This window comes from Thermochaetoides thermophila (genome assembly GCF_000221225.1).
Source record: "Thermochaetoides thermophila DSM 1495 unplaced genomic scaffold scf7180000011812, whole genome shotgun sequence".
Classification (NCBI taxonomy): Eukaryota; Fungi; Ascomycota; class Sordariomycetes; order Sordariales; family Chaetomiaceae; genus Thermochaetoides; species Thermochaetoides thermophila.
In genome coordinates this window covers 411,951-424,602 of record NW_006383028.1, presented here as the reverse complement: position 1 = coordinate 424,602, position 12,652 = coordinate 411,951, and the positions used below count along the sequence as shown (strand labels likewise).

Below are 12,652 nucleotides of genomic sequence, written 5' to 3'. Positions count from 1 at the left end.
TTTTTTCGTGAAAATTTACAATACCTCATACAGAAAGCCTTGGAAATCGTATCTATTTGGCCCGATGGGTTCAAAGACCTTCTGACAAAACGAGAATCAACAATCTCACAACGTTCTGCTAATTCCACTCAACAAGCTCAATAGCGCAAAGAAGTCTGTTAACTTGGCATCACATCGATCAGGCCCACTCAGAGAACCATATTCCAGCTGACCTTCTTGCCCCTCATCATAGCCAGCACGCCGACAGGGAGGAACTGTTTGTCGACCAGACTCAGCCCACCGAACTGTTGGAACAGTTCCTCAGAATAGAGCTGCAGGAACCACTTCTTCTCCGCGTCTAAAGTCCATTTGCCATCCTTGCATAACGAGAGGAGAGCGTTTTGAACATCTTTGCTCAGGACGATCTCCTCGACAACGGGCACTGACACGAGCCGATCGTAAAGCCGGCAAAAGTGCGTGTCCTGCCGCTCGCGATAGCGACTGAACTCCTCGAGAGAGAGAAATGTGTGCAGCTGGTCCTCTGGAATGGCTTTCTGCTTCTGCAGTTCCTCTCCCGGGTAGATGTTCTGCAACCGGCGGAGGAGTGCTTTGTTGTCGTTTGCTCGGAGGTTATCGAATTCCTTCTTGTATCCCAAGTACTGTTCGCGCTCCTGTTGGAGGTATTCGTGGATGAGCTCCTCCGGGGTTTTATCGACCTCGTTCCGGACCAGGAACAAGTTTATGAACGGGTTACGGAGTCCCAACCCGCCCAGGGCTTCAGGAAGGAAGATGAAGGAGTCTGGAAGATCGGAAACACCGAATCGGTCTTGAATCATGCGTTTAACTGGGAGATGGCTAGTCAGTGAAAGTGCTCTTGGTGAAGGACGGGGTCGCATTAGGAGAAAAACATACCATATTCGACCGCACTGCCCTCCTTCCCATCGGACTGAGGGAAAAGCCTCTTCAGCATGTTCGTATAAGTATTCAACACCTCATTGATATGTTCGCGACCAAAGCATTCGGCCGGCTCGCCAAATGTGTGGCTAAAGAAGCGCCCAATGCAACTGTTCCAAGTTTGAACCCAGGCAAGCACGCTCTTGGACTCAGCCAGTTGCTTCTTGAGCTGATCCACATGAGCCTGCACCAGTTTCTGATTGATCGTCCATTTACCGGTCTCTGGGTCAAGAGTCAGGAAACCGATGCTGACAGGACCATCAGGCAGGGCCTGGGCGATCTGGGTATCCTTCTTTCCGGCGCCCGGCAGATAGACAGATCCGGTTTTGCTCTTATTGAGGTCGAGACCAAACACCTTGACAAATGATTGCAAGCAGGTCCAGGCTTTGCAGGCGCTCTTGGGCTCGCCAAAGAGCCAGATATCGTCATGAAGACGATACAAGAAAATGCCTGTCTCGCGATGGACAGCCAAGTCCATAAAGAAGAGAACCAACTCGCCGGTGAACTTTTCGGACGAGTGGGCCATAGGGACGCCTCTCTGGCGGATGCGGGGACCCTTCTGCGGACGATCATCGGATGCCTTGTCGAGGTTAAGAGGAGCGGCGAGATACTTCTTGAAGAAGTGGATCCAGTCCTCGCCGAAGCCGACATACCGCATGACAGCATAGACGGTGCTATGTGGCAAGGCAGTCGCATACCTGAGCAGATTTTTGTCAGCATCATTGTCCAGGAGTGATGGAGGAAGAAGGGAAACAAACCATTGGAGATCAGTCTGGACGATAGCCACACCGCCACCAGGCTGAGAACGGGTATCGTGTGTCACACCGCGCAGCCGGTGAACGAGTAGCTCGGCTGTGAGCCTACGCAAGAGTTGCTGCTTGATGCCAGAGCGTTTTTGAGGTGAAGACAACAGCTTGTTGAAGTCTTGGGCATCCAGACCCCGGTCATCGTCAGAATCATCGTCGTACTTGTGATCACCGTCGAAGAGCGAGGTCTCGGTGGCAGGGAGCTGCGAGAGGAAGAACTTTTCAAAGTACTCATCACGGCGGCGTTGCTCGATATTATTAGACGAGCTTCGCAGACCGCCGAGATAGTAACGGCGGCGTTCGAGCTCTGCTGGGGAGGGCACCATGTGGCCATCATGGTTCCTGGAGTAGATAGCCCTCATAAAAGATTTGAGGGCAGGCTTGAGCAGGTTGCAGAGCCTGATGCCGATGTACTGGACGAAGAGCATCTGCAAGATGTCGTCATCAGCCCAGATGCGATACTTGCCATTCAGGCCGCGGCGAGGCATGACACGGATGCCCTCTTCACCAGCATCCCAGTGCCATTCCTTCAAGTCAGAGAAGCGCATATTCAGAACATCCGCAATCTCGGACTTGGCGACATCGCTGTCGAGGAAGTCACGCAAGATGGCCTGCTTCTCATCGCTCAGGATATCCTCTGTCAAAAGGCCTTTGATACAGCTCGTAAGCGACTCCAGGTTGAAGGGGGCCTTCTCGGCCATGAACTTCTCGCTGGCTTCGGAGATGGTCTTGCGCAGCTTCGCGAGCTCCTTCTGGCTCTCTTCATCCGGAAAGAGGCGATCGAGGAAGCCACGGATTTCGACCTCATTCGTCTCGAACGGTTCAAAGACGACTGCTTCGAACTTGTCAACCAGTTCGCTGAGGCGTTGGCGCTGCCGTTCAATCAGCTCGAAGGAGTCGTCGTCGGCATCGCCAACAGAAGCAGGCAGGGGCTCAGACACGGGCTGGTCCATCCACTCTAGAAAAAAAAGGGGGGGGGGGGAAAATTTCAGCCTCTGATTGTACATGTAATGATACAAGTGAAAACATAAGAGATGCAAGGGGTCAAGTTCACCGCATACCGGTCAGGAGACGCGAATAGAGAAGGGCCATATCCAGCTTGCGGCTCTGGATGTCAAGCTTGGAGCGCAGCTGCTGACTGAAGCTGACGAGCTTTGATTCCGGAATTGAGGCATCATACCGGGACTGGTCCAGCCAACGTTGGATGTTGGAGAGGCTATCATCCTTGGAAGCCGGAGGGTAGAGCTCCTTGACGGCATCAAGAAGACAGGCGAGACGATCCTGCTCGGTGGCAGCAGCGTCGGCCTTCGCAAGATACTCGCGCTTTCTGGACTCATATGACTTGCGGAGAGCCTCCAGCTCACGGATCTTGCTGAATGTGATGTTCTGGAGAGTCTTGTTCAATACAGACGCAGGGGATGCCATGGTGGATGGGATGAGTGAGCCGTGCTCGAAGGAAGATAGTCGAGTCTACTTCTGGGTGATGTGTGAGTGCTGGAGAGGAGCGTGATGGTCAATGGTCGTCCAAAGCTGAGGATATCTCAGCCTCATATACCTTGCAGACTCGCTCATCTTGCAGCAGCACCAGCTCCCTAACTCGTACAATCCAGAAGCATAGGCACAAGTCGGTCAGGAAGGATGGAGCTTCAGCCAGCCCTAGATGGAGTTCAAGGGCTCAAGGCCGCAGCTGGATCTAACGATCAGCCGCATGACACGATGCACAACCGCGGAACAGATTCCCGGAGTGACTCAAGATCATCATTCATCCACAACCCCGCATCGTCTCGCGATGATGGTAGCCAAAGACGGGCCATTGATTTTGTGGTGTTGGGTGCTGTCGGGCTGCTTGCCTGGTTGTGAAGTCAGCACAGGAACCTCCTCCAACAATGTATGGCCCATTGACTCATGGCTGTGAAACGGGATATCCTAGCAAGGGGCATAGATGCCTGCGATGCCTGCAGTAGTTGCTGGATCTGTGCTGTGCGATCTGCTAAAAGAGTTGATGGGAGCTCTTGGCCTGAAGGCAGCAGCAGCGGGTGGAGCACGCAAGGACCAAACACAGCTTGACATGAAATTGGCCGCTGAGTTCTCCGACAACAGCCCCGAGAGCACGCATATACTACAATTTGGCGGGCCATCAGGGAACACTGCATTGATGTGAATGGCAGACTAGCTGCTTGCAGCGTAAACCCTTAGAAAAACACAGGGACCCCGTTGCTGAAAGAGAACTTGCGAAGTGGCAAGGGATGGACAAATGTTAGGGGAGATCACACAGTATGTGATCGGCAGATGACTACGTGTACTGTGTATGTTCTATGTATGTGATATGGGCACACAACAATACAGAATGCTTGAATAATCGAAGTGGAACCATATTTGCTTACGTAAGTAACCTGTATATCAGCTCCGACCCGATCGGCCCGCGCTGCCAAGATCCGGGGACGGGGCCAAGAGCTCGGCTCCGATAACGGCTCCCAGTACCAGAGCAGCAGCAGAGCTGTCAACGCTAGTGCCTTGCGCTGCCGGCCAAATGTAGGCCCCGATTCTCGGGATGAGGGGCTCCGCTTGCCTCAATTAGCTGGAAGCAGAGGCAGGTACCCTCCAATTTACCCCGCTGGACTGGACCGGTGTCAGTGATCCACTGGTCAGTGGTTCGAAGAGTCACTTATTGCAGTCACAACCAAACAAAAAGTTCCAACACCGGTCGGCATCACCACCACCATCGCCGTCAACACAGCACTACAGCTCCCCCCCGGCGCAGTGCATGCTGGCCAATTGCGCCGCCCGGCACTCTCCGATCCCCTGATCCCCATCACGCCTCAACCATGGCAACAGCAAACGTCGCCGGTGCCGGTGGCTCGGGCTCTGAGCCCACGCGCATCGCCATCCTGGGCAAGGAGGACATCATCGTCGACCACGGCATTTGGCTTAACTTCGTAGCCCACGACCTGCTGCAGACACTGCCGTCCTCGACATACGTGCTGATCACCGACACCAACCTCTATACCACATATGTGCCGCCCTTCCAGGCTGTCTTCGAGGCTGCGGCTCCTCGCGATGTGCGTCTGCTCACCTACGCCATCCCGCCCGGCGAGTACTCCAAAAGCCGCGAGACCAAGGCCGAGATCGAGGACTGGATGCTGTCGCATGCCTGCACGCGCGACACTGTCATCATTGCCCTTGGCGGCGGCGTCATCGGCGACATGATCGGCTATGTGGCGGCTACGTTCATGCGTGGCGTGCGCTTCGTCCAGGTGCCCACCACCTTGCTTGCCATGGTCGACTCGTCCATCGGCGGCAAGACGGCCATTGATACGCCCATGGGCAAGAACTTGATCGGCGCCTTCTGGCAGCCGCGCCGCATCTACATCGACCTTGCCTTCCTCGAGACCTTGCCGGTGCGCGAGTTCATCAACGGTATGGCCGAGGTCATCAAGACGGCTGCCATCTGGAACGAGACGGAGTTCACCGCGCTCGAGGAGAACGCCGCTGCCATCCTCGAGGCCGTGCGCTCCAAGGCCTCGTCGCCGGCTGCCCGCTTGGCCCCGATTCGTCACATCCTCAAGCGCATTGTACTAGGTTCGGCGCGCGTCAAGGCCGAGGTTGTGTCGGCCGATGAGCGCGAAGGCGGCCTGCGCAACCTGTTGAACTTTGGCCACTCCATCGGCCACGCCTACGAGGCCATCCTGGCTCCTCAGGTCCTTCACGGTGAGTGCGTCGCCATCGGCATGGTCAAGGAGGCCGAGCTGGCTCGCTATTTGGGCGTCCTGCGTCCCAGTGCCGTCGCCCGCCTGACGAAGCTCATCGCCAGCTACGACCTGCCGACCTCGGTCCACGACAAGCGCATCGCCAAGCTCTCTGCTGGCAAGGAGTGCCCCGTCGACGTGCTCCTGCAGAAGATGGCCGTCGACAAGAAGAACGAGGGCCGCAAGAAGAAGATCGTGCTGTTGTCCGCCATCGGAAAGACCTACGAGAAGAAGGCCACGGTTGTCGACGACCGCGCCATCCGCTTGGTACTCTCACCTTCGGTCCGCGTGACCCCCGGCGTGCCCAAGGGCCTCTCTGTCACTGTGACCCCTCCGGGTTCCAAGAGCATCTCGAACCGGGCGCTTGTCCTGGCTGCCCTTGGAGAGGGTACTACCCGTATCCATGGCCTGCTTCACTCGGATGACGTGCAATACATGCTGGCTGCCATTGAGCAGCTCCACGGCGCTGACTTCTCGTGGGAGGACGCCGGAGAAATCCTCGTCGTCACTGGCAAGGGCGGCAAGCTGCAGGCCAGCAAAGAGCCTCTGTACCTGGGCAACGCGGGTACTGCTTCGCGCTTTCTGACCTCAGTCGTCGCCCTCTGCGCTCCGTCTGCGGTCTCGTCGACCGTTCTGACGGGCAACGCTCGTATGAAGGTGCGCCCCATCGGTGCCCTTGTCGACGCGCTTCGTGCCAATGGCGTCGGCGTCAAGTACCTCGAGAAGGAGAAGAGTCTGCCCGTCGAGGTTGATGCTGCGGGCGGCTTTGCGGGCGGCGTCATCGAGCTGGCTGCCACTGTTTCGTCGCAGTATGTCTCGTCCATCTTGATGGCTGCTCCCTACGCCCATCAGCCCGTCACTCTTCGTCTCGTTGGCGGCAAGCCCATCTCCCAGCCCTACATCGACATGACCATCGCCATGATGGCCTCGTTCGGCATTAAGGTCGAAAGATCGGCCGAAGATCCGAACACCTACTTGATCCCCAAGGGCGTGTACAAGAACCCCCCCGAATATGTGGTCGAGAGCGATGCCAGCTCGGCAACCTACCCCCTTGCTGTTGCTGCGATCACTGGCACCACCTGCACGATCCCCAACATCGGATCCGAATCGCTCCAGGGCGACGCTCGCTTCGCCGTCGAGGTCCTGCGCCCCATGGGCTGTGCCGTAGAACAAACAGCCACGTCCACGACCGTCACCGGTCCCCCGATTGGCACGCTCAAGGCCATCCCCCATGTCGACATGGAGCCCATGACGGACGCCTTCTTGACTGCTGCGGTGCTTGCTGCCGTGGCCGACGGCACCACTCAGATCACGGGTATTGCCAACCAGCGCGTCAAGGAGTGCAATCGCATCGCTGCCATGAAGGACCAGCTGGCCAAGTTTGGCGTTCAGTGCAACGAGCTCGAGGACGGCATCGAGGTCATCGGCAAGCCGTACCAAGAACTCCGGAACCCCGTCGAGGGCATCTACTGCTACGATGATCACCGTGTTGCCATGAGCCATAGCGTGCTGTCCACCATCTCGCCCCATCCCGTGCTTATTCTCGAGCGCGAGTGCACGGCCAAGACCTGGCCTGGTTGGTGGGATATCCTGTCGCAATTCTTCAAGGTCCAGCTGGACGGCGAAGAGGATCCAACGAAGCGCACAACGCAGTCGACACAACAGGTCCGCAAGGGTACCGACCGGTCCATCTTCATTGTCGGAATGCGTGGTGCGGGCAAGTCTACCGCTGGCCGTTGGATGTCCGAGCTCCTCAAGAGGCCTCTCGTTGACCTGGATGCCGAGCTTGAGAGGAGGGAGGGCATGACCATTCCCGAAATCATCCGCGGCGAACGCGGCTGGGAGGGCTTCCGGCAAGCCGAGCTGGAGCTGCTGCAGGATGTCATCAAGAACCAGTCCAAGGGCTACATCTTTTCCTGCGGTGGCGGTATCGTCGAAACCGAGGCTGCTCGCAAGCTTCTGATCGACTACCACAAGAATGGTGGCCCCGTCCTGCTCGTTCACCGTGATACCGACCAGGTAGTCGAGTATCTGATGCGGGACAAGACCCGGCCGGCGTACTCGGAGAACATCCGGGAGGTCTACGAACGCCGCAAGCCCTGGTTTTACGAGTGCAGCAACCTGCAGTACCACAGCCCCCACGAGGACGGTTCGGAGGCTTTGCTGCAGCCGCCCGCCGACTTTGCTCGCTTTGTCAAACTCATCGCGGGCCAATCGACTCACCTCGAGGACGTTCGGGCCAAGAAGCATTCCTTCTTCGTCTCGTTGACCGTGCCTAATGTTGCCGATGCCCTGGACATCATCCCCAGGGTCGTTGTTGGCTCTGACGCCGTAGAGCTTCGCGTGGATCTGCTGGAGAGTTACGAGCCGGAGTTTGTCGCCCGGCAAGTCGCTCTGCTGCGCGCAGCGGCACAGGTGCCCATCGTGTACACAGTGCGCACCCAGAGCCAGGGCGGTAAGTTCCCTGATGAGGATTACGATCTTGCCTTGCGGCTCTACCAGACGGGCCTGCGTTCGGGCGTGGAATATCTTGACCTCGAGATGACCATGCCCGACCACATCCTGCAGGCCGTAACCGACGCCAAAGGCTTTACCTCCATCATCGCATCGCACCACGACCCTCAATGCAAGCTTTCGTGGAAGAGCGGGTCGTGGATTCCCTTCTACAATAAGGCGCTGCAGTACGGTGATGTGATCAAGCTGGTCGGCGTGGCCCGTGAGATGGCCGACAACTTCGCCCTGACCAACTTCAAGGCCAAGATGCTCGCGGCTCATGACAACAAGCCCATGATTGCTCTCAACATGGGCACCGCCGGAAAGCTCAGCCGTGTGCTCAACGGCTTCCTGACCCCCGTCTCGCATCCTGCCTTGCCGTCCAAGGCGGCTCCTGGCCAGCTCTCAGCTACTGAAATTCGCCAGGCGCTGTCACTGATAGGCGAGATCGAGCCGAAGTCGTTCTACCTGTTCGGGAAGCCCATCTCGGCGTCTCGTTCGCCTGCCCTGCACAACACTCTCTTCTACAAGACGGGCTTGCCGCATCACTACTCGCGCTTCGAAACCGATGAGGCGTCAAAAGCCCTCGAGAGCTTGATCCGCTCCCCTGACTTCGGCGGCGCTTCTGTTACCATCCCACTGAAGCTCGACATCATGCCGTTGCTCGATAGCGCTACCGATGCCGCACGCACCATCGGTGCTGTTAACACCATCATTCCGCAGACCCGCGACGGCAGCACGACCACGCTCGTGGGCGATAACACCGACTGGCGCGGCATGGTCCATGCCCTGCTGCACTCCTCGGGGTCTGGTTCCGTCGTCCAGCGCACCGCAGCCCCCCGAGGGGCTGCCATGGTGGTCGGCTCGGGCGGCACCGCTCGCGCAGCCATCTACGCCCTGCACGACCTCGGCTTTGCGCCCATCTGGATCGTCGCCCGGTCGGAGGAGCGCGTGGCCGAGCTTGTGCGCGGCTTCGACGGGTACGACTTGCGCAGGATGACGTCCCCTCACCAGGGTAAGGATAACATGCCGAGCGTCGTCATCAGCACTATCCCGGCTACCCAGCCGATCGATCCCAGCATGAGGGAGGTGATTGTCGAGGTTCTCAAGCACGGTCACCCCTCAGCTGAAGGCAAGGTCTTGCTCGAAATGGCGTATCAGCCGCCTAGGACGCCGCTGATGACGCTGGCTGAGGACCAGGGCTGGAGGACTGTTGGTGGTTTGGAGGTGCTGGCTGCTCAGGGGTGGTATCAGGTACGTTCTTCTGGTCATTCTCGTAGTATGGAAAGAGTGAATGTTCTAACTAGGTTGAATGTAGTTCCAACTCTGGACGGGCATCACGCCACTTTATGAGGAAGCACGTGCCGCGGTTATGGGAGAGGATTCCGTTGAGTAGAGGGAAGGTTGGTGACAAACTGGATTGGGTGTGTATTGTCGCTGAAGCCTCAAGCCAGGCCTTCTTTACATAGCTTTACATAGCTTACCTATGCATGCGCACAGAAAGATGAGGGGGTAAAGAAAAATCGGGGATAAACAAAATGAATCGAACCGCATCGAGTTGAGCTGTGCTTGATCCTTTTGTTCATTGTTACGATGTAAATGTCAGAACAAACAGGCTTTACTTTTTTTTTTTTTTTTTTTTTTGCTGTCGTGATAGACCGAGTATTGGTACCTCGTTCTGGAGGTCAGGGAAGGTATTCCAGCCGGCTCGGTTTACTGTCACAATAATATGATTTCAATATGCCGAATAAAATGTCTCCCTAAACACAATTCTGCCGATTAACCTTCTCTGAAAGCTTAGTTTCACACCTTAGACAGCTTGTCATGGCTTCTGACAGTGTACAATGAAAAGCAATATGCCTGTCGGTAAGTCCCGATGGTATGTCCGATCGCCTGAGCAGCGTCTACCGAGCTGTGAACAGCTGAGCCTTGCTGGTATAATTTGTAATATAATTGGAAATTCCGTTTCGTCAACTCAACTAATGCTTCACCGATGTCTGTATACCCATCTTCCAAGTTGATCAACCACCCCATGGGCCCAAGAGAGCGTGGATGTCATAAAAGAAGGTTGGGCGACAGGTGGCGTGATGCTTGGCGGTGATCTGAGCGGTGCAGAGCCACAGGGGCCAGCTGCTGCATGCAGCAGCGCCGGATGAAACATGGATCACTTTAGGGCCATCCACTCACACTTCACGACATACCTACTACACTATAGCAAATGCCTGTGCTCAGCTGATCATGCAATGGTTCTACTTTACTATTCGACTACCCAAAAGCTTTGCATTGAACAATGCAATACATAGAAGAACAACCAGTGGCCTGACATCGGTCCTGAGCATGGCATGACCATAGTTAGAATGTGTGTAGCCAGTCTTGGCTTTGAGTAGGGCAGTTAGTAAGTTGTCTCGTGGTGTTGTCTCTTTAGCATATCGAACGTCGTGTACATACTTCTAGAGCATAGGTAGTGGTGACGGTGGTGGTGGTGTGGAGATGACCTCGTAGGGATAGACCTAGTACACCTCCGTACCGGCTACGCATCCTCTCCTTTCTCCAAAAGTCCCGAAATGCCTGATGAAAACATCGGAAAATCCGTGAAAGCCATGCTCAACAAAAGAAAAACAATGGACAAAATCCTATTATGACCTGACAATGGACGCTCAATACACATCCCCCGTCAATCTATGAGCAGGCTACATTGTTTACTCATCTAGGATTATCGTTGCCCATTTCCTCCTCTGCGATAGGATGGTCATAGTCACGGGTCGCGCCGATGGTGTCATGACCGCCGTCTTTTGCTGGCTAACCTGTCATTATGATATTCCTTCCCATGCCCTTTCTCGCTTTGCTCTCTCGACCCACATTGTAGGCAGGGTCACTCACTCTCTTTGGTTTTTTTTTGTCTGACGGCACATGACGACTACTACGTCACGGATCTACCATGAGAATTTGGGACTGAAGAGATGGAATGGAGAACAGGGTACTTCCTTCTTGACTGACACATTTCATTGAAGATCGGCATCCATTGACAGTTTTGGCCGATCAAGGTATCGAGGTACAGGTTAAGAAGCTATCGATCTTATTCCAAGTGGGAAACAGGGATATTGAAATCTACGGCATCAAGGTTAAGACACCGAGTCACGGCATAGCAATGCCAGATGAGGTAATCATTCAACTAATAATATATCATTAACAGCATTCTGGGTATGTAATAAGTATCGACATGGATGCTCTAAATACCGGCATAGGGATTTTAAAATGTTGATGATGCCATACACCAGCTCTCTTGTCTTTTCCCGGCCTGTATATACTTTCATTCTAGCACACACTTCCAAAACCCGTTAAACTCAATCCAGTCTAAGCCAATCCCATTCATAGGAAGATGCCTGCCCCTGTGCTGTCGGCCCAATTGAGCAATGAGAGTTTTTCCGTCTAAGACGTTGTGCCCATCCACCCGTAAAATATCGACAAAGGAAAGTCATGAAAGCTCTGAAACAAACAGACGCACAAAAATATCCTGACCATGCTAAGCATCCTGTGCAAACCAGTCTATCCGTAATCCATGCCTTGAATCCGTTTCATCATGATTCATGAAAAAAAAAAATGGAACGTGTCAAAGTCATAATGCTGTCGCTTGGCAAATATTTTTGTTAAGACAATAGGGCAACCAGTCCCAGTCTCCCAGAAACATATGCCCCATCCTTCGCTGGCGAATACCGAAAGAGCAGAAAATAAAATAAAAACATTGATATAGGGTTTGGAGTAAGGCGCTGCTCCCAGAGCCAAGTGCTTTACAATGCGATTGAAAGAAGAGTTAAAAACAAACGGACAAAAACAAGAGTGAAGTGTAACAAGAATCCGAGGCCCGGCCCGGCCGGAGTTGACTCAAAGATTGTGGCTTGTCTGTTCTCGACCCTGAGGGAAGAAGAAAAAAAAAGAGCAAACAGAGGACGTGAAACCCTGCAGACATGACGTCATTGCTAGTTAGAACACAATTGATTCACACTGATCCGATCGGCCTCCGCCGATGCCACACCCCACTTACCAGCCCCATAAAGGGCTGGACCCACTTCACAGCCACCCCACAATACAGGAAGGGGTAGTGTGGCCTGTGTGGGCAGCACTGGTCTCTTGGGGTGGAATCAGAAAGGGAACGGCGAGGGGGGGGGAAATACTGGACAGCATCCAATGGAAGAAGGACTCGGACTCGGCGCAGCGCTGTCGTGCAACCTCCGCTTGGTGTGATAAGAGTTATGTGAAGAGATGCAACAACGCTGCGAGAGCACACAAGAAGAATCAAGCATGGAAAGCGCTAGAAGCACTTGGTGCTTGTGGTTGTGTCCTTGCATGATCGCAATACCGCAACATGCTCGTGCAACTTCCAATCGGTCTCAACGACCAGAGAGGAAGTGGCTGCTGTAGCCTTCCCTTGCTGCCCTCTGTTCCCTTCCACGGAAGTCAGACTTGAGTAAATCAATTACAGCGGTAGGAAGAAGTAGATCCGGCGTGGTCGACATTGTTGAGGGATTTCGGCTGGAGAGTTGAAACGGACGCGGGTTGATAACTGCCATGTATCGAGCAAACCCGTCCCATCCATCTCCAACTGGGCCGACGGAATGCCGAACGATGCAATTCGACCTTGACAGAACCTTGGATTGTGAGCGTGGTAGAAGCTTG

General features: G+C 54.8%; 2 protein-coding genes across 2 annotated transcripts; one reads left to right on the top strand and one right to left on the bottom strand.

Moving 5' to 3' along the window:
• Positions 1 to 188: 188 nt before the first annotated feature.
• CTHT_0008870 (uncharacterized protein) lies at positions 189 to 3,164 on the bottom strand (the record flags this gene model as incomplete). Its single annotated transcript, XM_006691351.1, has 4 exons — positions 189 to 823; positions 892 to 1,631; positions 1,692 to 2,697; positions 2,801 to 3,164. The coding sequence occupies 4 exons, from the start codon at positions 3,162 to 3,164 to the stop codon at positions 189 to 191; spliced, it is 2,745 nt and encodes a 914-aa protein (XP_006691414.1).
• A 1,400-nt stretch (positions 3,165 to 4,564) lies between these two features.
• CTHT_0008860 (pentafunctional arom polypeptide-like protein) lies at positions 4,565 to 9,374 on the top strand (the record flags this gene model as incomplete). Its single annotated transcript, XM_006691350.1, has 2 exons — positions 4,565 to 9,232; positions 9,297 to 9,374. The coding sequence occupies 2 exons, from the start codon at positions 4,565 to 4,567 to the stop codon at positions 9,372 to 9,374; spliced, it is 4,746 nt and encodes a 1,581-aa protein (XP_006691413.1).
• Positions 9,375 to 12,652: the final 3,278 nt, after the last annotated feature.